Raw genomic sequence first — 10,911 nt, forward strand, 5'->3', positions numbered from 1 at the left:
TTTTTTTTCTAAATATTTTAGAAACTTTTTAGAATATTTTCTAAATATTCCAAAATCCATCTTTTCTAGAGCATGAAAGACATGGAAAAAAAAAAAATCTGCTTTTTGGTAACTCTTTTTCCACTTAAGCCCCACTTAACTTAAATAACCCTGAGCAGAAGGGACTTAAAATGTCCTTCCAGACTGTTTCACACCTATTTAAATTCAAATTGCAATATTAAAATTGAAATTGCAATTGCAATATTAATATTATTTTCTTGCCCTTCTCTTCGTGTCCTGCATTAGAACCTCTGGACAAAGTGCCAGGATATTGAGGCTATTTTATTCATGATAAAGTTAAAAAATGGCAGCACAAGGAAGGAAACCTTTAAATACAAACTCGAGGATCTGCACCACTCATTTCCCCGGTGCATTGTGCCATATATCCTGATTTTCAGTGCTCTAGCCAGAATGGATGATGTCTGTTCCGTGTAACATTCCTGGATTTTACAATCCCGCGTTTGTTCTCCCCAGTGCAGTTGGTTCTGTTGGAAACACGGGGGTTTTCTCCCAATTTCCCTTCTCCTCCTGGCTGGGTGAATAAAGCAGCCTGGAATTTCAGGGGTTCCTGTGTCCTCTGCCACCTTCCTGCACTTCCACCACCACCCTGTTCCCACTCCCAGTCCTGCTTTTCCAGCCCCATTCCAGCCTTTGGGATCAGAGGTGAAATCCCCCACCACAGGGAGGAAAATCTTCAACACTTCCATCCTCTCTCTGACACTGTCCTGAGAGCCCTTTTGCCCACAGAGAAAAAAATAATCCCAGAAAAGCCCCACATTCCCATTTTTTTCCCCCCCAGTTGATGCCAAGGTTGTGCCCTGGCCTTTCCCCAGCACTTTAAGGGTGGAATTTGCACGAGCAAAACCTTTTCCTTCCACTCCACCTCGGTGGTTCCAGCAAAGCTGCCACAGCCAGGCCCTTCTTCCCCTGGGAGCCTTCCCAAGGAACATCCTTGGAATCACGGGAAAAGTCCCACTCCACAAACTGGGTGCTACTGAACCCCGTTTAACTGGAATCTTCCATCCAACCCCCTAAACTGGACCAAAATCCCCTGATTAAACACTTCTTATCCCAGAGAAAACTCCCCAAACACTCCTTTGTTAGCACCAGTGCCACACAGTCCCAGCCTTGCTCCCTCTGGAGTCAGGAATCAGCCTTATCTTTAGTGGGATTAGAGTTAGAAAATATAAAAACATCCCATTTGACCAAAATTGTGCTGCTGGGGAGTTGCAATCCCTCAATCCAAACAAATCCCATCCAGTTATTCCAACCAGCTCCTTCTGCATCCAAGGGTGAGGCAATTCCCTCCTGTTAAGCTGAGCTTTAGGAGCAGCCCAGGTACCACAGGCACACAAATCAACACCTCAAAGGCTGCCAGTCCCCTGTCCTGGACAGATCCCGGATTTAAATGGAGATAAAAACTGATTAAAGTTGTTTATTTGTTTGGTTTTCATAGGATAAAAGTAACTCAGAACAGGAGAACTGGAAAATTCCTACAGAAAAGTGTTTTCAGCCCACATAAATCATATTGTGTTTAACCCCAAAAACCAGCTTTCCTCTAAACCAGAGCAGTGCTGTGGATAAAATTCCATGGGAAGCAGCAAAATGTGACTCCTGGGCAGGAGATGTTGAGAAATTCCTTTGAAAATGAGCTGAATAATGTGAAAAATCAGTGTTGGCAGCATTTGATAAACCCAGTTGAGTGCCACCACTGGGAGTCTCACCATGGGGACACACAGCCCTCCTTCCTAAAACCCCAAATCCAGGGATACTTCTCCATTTCAGGCTGATCCCTGCTCCAGACAACAGTTCCATAGTTCTGGTCTGGACAGCACAGCATATTCCCTGTTTTCCAGTGCAGCTCCTACAGCAGGCATGGGATGGGGAGAAGTTTATTGTTCATTTATTTAGCATTTCCTTTTCAAAACACCCTTTAAATGTTGCTCAAATTACGGCAACAAATCATAAAAACTTCCTTTTTTTTTTGTCAAAGCACCAAGAAATCCTCCAAAATGGACATTTCCTCAATATCCTGCTGACACAGTAAAGCCAAACCATTTAATTCTGGACAGACCATGAGGGGAGAACATTTTCCTGAGGATGTTTTCAACACTTCAGATGATTCCTGGGTGAGGAAAATGCTGTCACGTCCTCACTGACCAGGGTTAGCTCACCTGGTGCTTCCCAATTTTATTTATCTTAAAATATCAGATATTTATCTTAAAATGCCAAATTTTGGCTCTTGAGTTACACTCAGCTGGTCAACCACTGTCCATCTTCCATTATATCATGGAATCATAAATTGGGGTTTTTTTAGCTAAAAACCTTCAGTAGAATTTCTTCAATAAATGCAAAAAACCAACTCATCGCAGAAACATCGCCACTGCATTGCTACCAATCCAAATATTTGGCACTTTTGGAAATTCCAGGTGATTAAATATAAATATCCCATCACTTACTTTGGTAGAGTTTTCAAGTGGTTTTCTCTTAACTCCAAAATTCGCAATTTGACAAGTCTGGAAACAGGAGAGGAAATCATGAGTGCATCCAAAGGATCCATCAGAATGCTTTGAAATTACTTATTTTAATTTTTAAGAAGGCTGTTTCATGCACAATAATCCAATGTCCAGTTCTTGTGGGGCTGGCTCTGGCACAAAACTCCGAGCCAAATCATTTCATGTCTTCTGAAAAGCTCTGACATTTATCAGGTTTCCCCAGCAATTTTAAATTCATTTTATCCATGACTCCAGCAAGGAAAACACAGGAAAAGTCAGAAAGTTTGGAAGAAACAACAAAAAAAAACCAACAAGAAAACAAGAGCAAGGTTTGTAAATGCACGGCCCCAAAGACATCAGACAGGAGGGAAATAACAATAATGATGAAGGAATTAGAGTCCCTTTGTTCATAGAAAATCAGCATTTGTAACAGAAAGTGTTTTCTGCCAGAAGATTTAGGCTCCTAAACCTGTCCTTAACCCCAAGATCTTCAGCCCAAGCCCCAGCAGGGCTTTGCCAGAGCAGGATGGGTGCAAACACCACACTGAGGGTGTCCCGTCCATCCCTTTTCCCCTGATGTTTGGATTTATATCTGACTCCAGGGGCAGGAATTAGGGGTTACCCTGACATTCCACACACTCCTCACCTGCAAACAACTCCCTTGCTGCTGCTGCTGTTTTGTTTTTCTGAAGGTGCCCAGGGCAGAGCCAGGCCCAGCCCAGGGGCTGTGGGAAGGCAGCGTTTTTATCTCCCCAGGCCTGAGCAGCCCAAAGCCTCTTCCAACAGGATTTGGTCTCCTCAGTGTCACCTCTGGAGAGCTGAGCTGGTGTTCTCAGACAAATAATAAACCTTTCAACCAGGTGGCTGCAGGCACCAGCCTAAAACTGGGCTTGGGTGAGCTCTGGAACAACCCCAAAGATTTGCTCTGCTGATCCTTTGTCTCCTGAGCTCCTTGCCCAGGGGGACAACCCAAGTGGGACAAACTCCCCATTCCCGCCAAGGCTGTGCAGGGTAAGGCCCCCCAGCTCCTGCTGCCCCCTCCTATGGAAATTGGGTTGACTCTGGTTCCCACCACCTCTGCTTTGTCCTTATCTAACATTTTTTGGCTCTGCTCCTGCTGCTTTTATTTTTACCCTCGTTCCCCATCCCTTCTGCTCTCTCTTGTTCTGCTTCCACATCTCATCTTTGCTTGTTCCACCATGCTCAGCCGCTTCTCCCTGCCCTTCTGACTCACGGCTCTTCACCCTCGTGCCCGTTTGGCACAGGCAGGGCCCACAGTGCTGCTCTGTGCCCCTGCCACAGCTGAGTCACGCCGCGGGAAGGACGAGCATCCTCGAGCCCTGCTTCCCTCACCTTCCCCCAAAGTGCCAAACTGCATCGCCTCACCACCGAATTCCCGCTGACACAACACTCACTCTCCCAGTCACTCGTGAAAACGGGGCTGGAAAGCCAAAATCTCTGCGTTTCTTGTTCAGTTTTTCAAGAGAAGCCAGCTTTAAGCTGGCCCCTGCGAGCCTGAGCCGGGTTCAAATGAAAGGAATGTGCTGGGATGACTCATTCTTACCTTCCAAAGTTAGCTGGAAGAAACTCCAAAAAGGCATCATTTAGATAGAGCTGGGTCAAATTTAGAAGTTGTGTGAAGCCATCTGGCAGCCTAAAAAAACAGTGCAAACCTTAATGCTCCCCCCGAGGTTGCCATGGAGATAATAACAATGTATATTTAGAAGCAGAAAGGTGACTTTCTCTCTCACCTTCTTTCCCTGCCCAAATTCTCCTGAAGAACTTACTTCTTACAGACATTTTTGCCCACTCCCATCTTCTCTGCATTGCTACAAACACAGGAAATGCAAAGGCCTGGCACATGCAGCCTTTCCTGCCTTCCTGCTTGAGGAGGTTAAGCCAAAGGTCTTTCCCCTTTCCCATTTCCTTTCCTTTCTCCTTTCCTTTCTCCTTTCCTTTCTCCTTTCCTTTCTCCTTTCCTTTCCTTTCCTTTCCTTTCCTTTCCTTTCCTTTCCTTTCCTTTCCTTTCCTTTCCTTTCCTTTCCTTTCCTTTCCTTTCCTTTCCTTTCCTTTCCTCTATCTTTTTCTTTCTTTCCTTCCTTTCCTTTCCTTTCCTTTCCTTTCCTTTCCTTTCCTTTCCTTTCCTTTCCTTTCCTTTCCTTTCCTTTCCTTTCCTTTCCTTTCCTTTCCTTTCCTTTCCTTTCCTTTCCTTTCCTTTCCTTTCCTTTCCTTTCCTTTCCTTTCCTTTCCTTTCCTTTCCTTTCCTTTCCTTTCCTTTCCTTTCCTTTCCTTTCCTTTCCTTTCCTTTCCTTTCCTCTTCTATCTTTTTCTTTCTTTCCCCCTCTTTCTCCCTCTCTCCTTCTCCTTCTCCTTCTCCTTCTCCTTCTCCTTCTCCTTCTCCTTCTCCTTCTCCTTCTCCTTCTCCTCCTCCTTCTCCTTCTCCTCCTCCTCCCCTTCTCTCCTCCTCCCATTCTTTCTCCCTCTCCCTCTTCCTTTCTCTCTATTTCTTTTAATCTGAAACAGCAACATTTCATCCTCTCTCCCCTTCACTCCATTCTGTAAATCCTGGATTTCCAACACATTTTTCGTTGGGATTTTGGAGGGAATAAGGAATAAGGGCTGGTGAAGTGTCCAGGTGAAGCCTCAGCCCTGTGTTCAAGAGGGTGCCCAGCCTGACTGGCACTAACAGACACTCAGATCTCAGATAAACCCACCCTGGGGTTAAAACAATTAGAAAAAATTCAGATTAATGCAGCCAAAGGACTGGACACAAAGCCCTGAACTCTGAGCTCACACTGAGCACACTTTGTGCCCTTGGAATGAGCAAAACGAGCTCCTGGTACTCACTTGGACACGGGATTCACGCTGGCTTCGATTATCGTTAAACACTTACAACACTTGATGTTTTCTGGGAAATCTTGGATTCCTAAAGAAACATGGAAAGAATGTTAGATACACAAAAATATTTATTATATACACCAAAATGTTATCTACACAAAACCTGTTCAGCTTGGTTTGTTCACTGGGCTTTTCAGCTCAGACTTCAGCTCGAGCAGGGAGGAAACACAGCTTGGAATTATCATCTCAAAGGTGATTCTTAAATCTAAAAGCCCTAAATAAATACATATAAACACAAACTTGGAACTCTTCTGCTAATGCTTGATTTATACAACCTTCTAGAATTAACAGTGACATCATTTGTGCTGATACTTGTGCCCTCATCTCTTCCCAAACTGCTTTTCCCTGTCTCATCTCTCACAGAATCCTCAGTCTCCAGGCCTCCACTGACAGGAAATTTCCCAACATTTCCAGGAGTTCCTAAGCCTCATTTTTTAAAATGAAGACCCTTGAGCTCAGGCACACAAAGGTTTTTAGGCCCATCGATATGAAAATGCAGAACTGGGAAAGCACAGCAGCAAATCAGTCCAGATAAATCCTGGGAATTGTTTAAATCCCCCCCCACGAGCCCATTGAGCTCTAAACCACTTCGGAAGTGGAATGTTCCTAAGTGCATGGAAAACTGGCCTCACATTCCTGTTCCCAACTGGGCACAAGCCACCAGGGCACGGGATGCTACAGAAAACTCTATTTTTTAAGGAAAAAACAGAGGTGGATTTCCACGGATCCTTCCCCAAAGCACCAGGCGGGAACCCTGAGACGGAGCACCCATTTCTCCATCATGAGGAGCTAAAACTTCATTGCAGCTCCCAATTCCTTGGGATCCTCAGGATTTGGAGGCCTCACCATTTTTGCTGATGTCGAGCTCCCGGAGGTTGACCAGGCTGGCGATGGACGTTGGGAGGCTGGACAGGTCATTGTCGGGAATGCTCAGCTTCCGCAGGGCTTGGCAGTTGAACAGTTGCTGTTCCGGGGTTTCATGGGAAAAAAGAATCCATTTGGGATCATTCATGACACACAAACACCACAAACCCCCCACCTGCCACAGCAGAATTCCGTCCTCCCAATGGGGTTTTTGGGAAGGCGTTCCCACAGTTGACAGGGATAAATCAAACGGGTCATTGGTAGCAGGGATGTTCAGAGAGAGTCCAAACCTGCAAATTCATCACATCCATGAATTTTGATATCATTGCATCATAGAAATTATAATTATTGATATCTTTCACATGGACCATAAAAATTCCCAGATTTTTGTGACTCCTGGTAAATTAAAATATTTGATTTCATAATTTCAGTTCATGGCAGATTTTAAAATATTGTGTCTGCACTCAGATTAAATTAATTATCCTCAAGATCCACAAATGCTTTGGCATTATCCAAAGGACACTTTTCCCCAGTCCCTGCCCAAAATTCAGGACTCAATTCTAATTTTTCCGTCCCATTCCAATTTTATAGAAGTGGGCTCCCAGTTTTCACCAGGAAATTCAGGGAGTTCTGGACCACACCTGCCCTTTGCAGGCACCTCCTGAGAGTTCTTCAGATGCCAGAGATGTTCCCACCGTGTTTAGTCTTTTTCCCAGACCCCTCTGTCAGGATAAAGTCCATGAACTATCTGGGAATGCAGAATAATTTGATTGCCTGGATGGAAAACTCAACTGAGTATCCATGGAAGAACAAATTACCACGGGAATGCCGTGAAAATTCCAGTGTGTTACTTCACTTTGAGTACATTTCAGATAATTTTGAAACATTTCTGTCGTAATCCTTCGGGAAAATCCTGCTTTTCCTTCAACAGAATTGATTCTCAGGAAAAGGAGAGGGAATGCTGTGAGCAACAAGTGCTCAGGGTGAGAAAAAACCTCAGCCCGTGCTGGGACTGCGCTTCCCACCCCATCCACAGGGAATGTGCCTCTGGAAAATGAGCACTTCCTTCCCAATGAATCCAGGAGCTTTTCCTCCCTTAAGGAAACACATCCCCTGGGACCAGGCTGGGAAGTGACACAACCAAGAGACTCCAGCGTTGGCTTTGGATCGCGGGAATGTCCAGCACAGGGAATCTGCCAGGTTTTGGGACGTGGCCACTCCATGCCACGCCTCGGGCAGGAAATGGGATGAACTAAAGAAGACAAATGAAATATTGCATGGGAAAGGAAATACCCAGAGCACATTCCCAGCCTGAGGAATTCCTCTGGGAGCTAAGGAAGGCTCAGAACTCAGAGTTCTGACCCCACCTGGACACACCCAAGGCTCTGGAAGTGCTGAAGGGAGAAGCCCAATTAAAAATCTTCCCTCTGGAGTGATTTTATGATGTGCTGCTGTACCAGAAGGAATATGAGACATGGAATGCGGGAATGTGGCCCCAAGACTGCTTGGTTTCCACCCACTGGATGTTCAACAGATATTTTTCCCAGTTCCCAGAGCTCCCTGGCCATCAGGATTTTGTTGGGATCATCATTCCCTCTGTCCATACACAACTTTGATTCCTGTCAGACCGAAGCCAAGCGGTGCTACCAAGCTCTGAGTTACAAAATCAGGGTTTTATTCTGCACCTCTGGGGAGAATTCCATCCCACTCATGTTTTTCTGGATGCTGATTCCAGCGACTCCACTTTCATCCAGATCAATTTGCTCTTTATTAGTCATCAATTCACTTGACTCATACAAATAAGGGCCCTTTTTGCAGCAGGAGAATGAAGTCAAAGGCAAAAAGAATAAAAAGACTTGGCTGGGTTTAGCCAAAAAGAGAGCAAGAAATGTAAAATAATCTTGTAAATGCTTAAAAAACCAAGAAATGAAGAACTAAAAATCAGCACGAAAAGAAATCATCATTATGATACATAAAATGCAGGGTAAAAATAAAAATAAGATCAGGCAGAGTGAGTTAAAGGCATCAGTTCAATGGAAAAGAATTGACTGGGCTCTAGAGCATCACGTGAAACTAAAGCAGAGCTGGACTTAACTGAGTTGTTTCCTCATTCAATAATAAAACATGATCAAGGGTTTTGATTCAAAAGAATTTTGTTATATCAGAGGCACAGAGTATCTAGCAAAAACCAGAAACTGGCCAAAATTTTCCTCTGGAATAAATTCTTTGCAATCACATTTACAGAGGGAGGAGAGAGTGGTAGAGTTTAATGTACAACACAAAAAGTTCATGGTAAGTAAGACAGTGCCAGTTTCACGGGAAAAAGGCCTTTTTCTCTCCTGGAACGTTAATTCAGTGATGAAAAAAAGCTCTGAGCTCTGCAGCAAAAACACCTGGAGCAGAAAATTTGATAAAGGAATTATTTCGACTGCTGAATTTCCTGGTAACAATTAATAAAGGCCCAAGACCAAAACTGATGAGTGCTATTAACACTGTCATTAATCTTCTCTTCCACATGGCCAAGATTATGTTAAACTCGATTTACTCTAAATGAAAATTATCTCCTTCATCCCAGTTGCAGCATTTTGGACCTCTTCCCTTTGGTCCTCATTTTTTTCCATACAGAATTATGGCATCTTGCCCTGATACATTTGTTTTCCCTCAAGCCCAAGTCTGAAACACTTCGATAATTCCAAGAGACCCAACGCAAATATCCCAAAAAACCCTCCCTAAATGAGACACTCCCAATATTCCTCAGTAGCAGAAGGAAAATAAGAAAATATATTATTATTGTTTTTTTATTATTATTATTATTATTATTGTTGTTGTTATTATTATAAGACAATGGGACCTCAGGGCTTCCTGAGCAGGTTTTCCCCAGGATCCATTTGGGATTTCTGGGGATAGAACCCAGCTGGTTCTGTGCTATGTCTCCAGGAGAGCTCAGCCAGCTCTCCACAGCATTTTTACATGAAAATAAAGGGATTTTGGCTGCCCTGCCCCACCATCTGTGCAGAATTCCTCCATGGAGTGCCACCTCCCAAGCAGTGAACCATCACATCCCAGCAAAGCAACTCCATGGCACGGAAAAAGTCCATTTTCTACTTTTGTAAATGGAATCTTTACAAAGTCTCTGTGCAGCAAAAATGGGAAATCTGCTGTGAGGTGATGGAGAATGGAGCAATGTTTAATGAAAGATCTGTAAGCACCTTTCATTATTGTGGAGAACAATTCCATTAAGGCCTGGATCCCATCCCTTGATGTTTCATTGTGGAGCCAGCACCTGCCATTAATTGGTTTTTCCACCTTTCCCTCTTTTGTTTCCAGAACATTTCAGCTACAGTGACTTTTAATTCCTTATAGCGAACAGTGACCAGCAGGAGAATGGACTGAAAGATTCCAGAGGAGGAGTTTTACACTGGAAGGATGACTTGGATGATCTCAGGGCAGTGTTGGACAGTGGGTACTTCCCAACAGTATCCCACAGGGATAAAGGGCTCATCCTGAAGGAGAGCACAGCACTGGCATTCCCAGCAATATCCCACAGGGATAAAGGGCTGATCCTGACACAGAGCACAGCACTGGCATTCCCAGCAATATCCCACAGGGATAAAGGGCTCATCCTGAAGGAGAGCTTGCTTTGGAAAGCAGGGACAGAGAGGCTCCAAAGGCAGTGGTGACTCCTGATCAAGGCATGGATACCACAGGAGTTTCCGGGGCCAGAACCCTTTCTCTTGAAGAGTTGTTTTTCCCACTTTCAGGCTCCAGCAGCTGCCCCATTCCTGTGATGTGAAGAAGGAGCAGGAGTCCCTACTCCTCCCAGTCCAGCACCAATTCCAAGGAATAACCCTGGAGCCCCCAGCTCTCCCCAGGAGCTCCGGTCAGGAGCAATCCCTATCCCAGAGCCGGGCACACATTCCAGGCCATGGCTTTGCCCTCACATCCCATGGATTACCTTGGGAAGCTCCTCAATCTGGTTGGCATCGAGGTAAAGCTCCTCCAGGGTCCGCTCGAAGCTGAAAACCTCCTTTGGCACCTGCTGCAGGCCACAGTGGGAATAATCCAGCACGGAGACGATCTCCTCCTCCCCACGGAAACATCGGCACGGCACCAGGCGGCCGATGATTTTCCTTTTGGTTGTCATCTCCAAGCAGCATACTGAGGGAAAAAGGGAGGAAAAGCAGGACTGTGACACCAGCAGCATTCAGGGGAATGTTCCTGGGAATTATTCTCCGGATTGAGGTTCATTAAAACCAGTTTTCCTGAGGGATATCCGGAGTCTGCACTGCGCAGTTCTTGTGGTGCCTTTCTGGAATGAAAAGGTGGGATTTGCCAGTGGAATGACCAAACCTCAATCCTGCAGCTGTTCCCCACTCTGGGACAGAAGGGAAAAAGCCAAGCCCAGCCACAAGCACGTGTTTATGGGAAAATGAGCTGTGGGGAGCCACAAAACCCAAACCCATCCATGGAAGCCCCGAGCCAAGGCTGGTCCCCAGCCCAGCGGGAAGCGAGCCCCAGCCTGGACTCAGGTGGGGTCACCTGGGTCGGATTCCCTTGGGAAAGGGGCATTATCCCTGGATCCCCCACAGCAGCAGGGCTCCAGCAGCTTCCACAG

The 10,911-nt window shown here is 45.3% G+C and overlaps 1 protein-coding gene across 1 annotated transcript in view; it reads right to left on the minus strand.

Moving 5' to 3' along the window:
- The window catches only part of LRRC7 (leucine rich repeat containing 7), a 107,581-nt gene that overhangs the window by 54,546 nt on the left and 42,124 nt on the right, over positions 1-10,911 (minus strand). The window contains exons 2-6 of the mRNA XM_017740637.1: positions 10,252-10,454; positions 6,279-6,396; positions 5,382-5,460; positions 4,099-4,188; positions 2,499-2,555 (exon numbers count right to left, since the gene is read on the minus strand). Of these exons, the coding sequence (XP_017596126.1) occupies positions 2,499-2,555; positions 4,099-4,188; positions 5,382-5,460; positions 6,279-6,396; positions 10,252-10,454 (547 nt within the window). The remainder of the gene's footprint in view (positions 1-2,498; positions 2,556-4,098; positions 4,189-5,381; positions 5,461-6,278; positions 6,397-10,251; positions 10,455-10,911) is intronic.

Source organism: Corvus brachyrhynchos, unplaced genomic scaffold (assembly GCF_000691975.1).
Source record: "Corvus brachyrhynchos isolate BGI_N302 unplaced genomic scaffold, ASM69197v1 scaffold280, whole genome shotgun sequence".
Lineage (NCBI taxonomy): Eukaryota > Metazoa > Chordata > Aves > Passeriformes > Corvidae > Corvus > Corvus brachyrhynchos.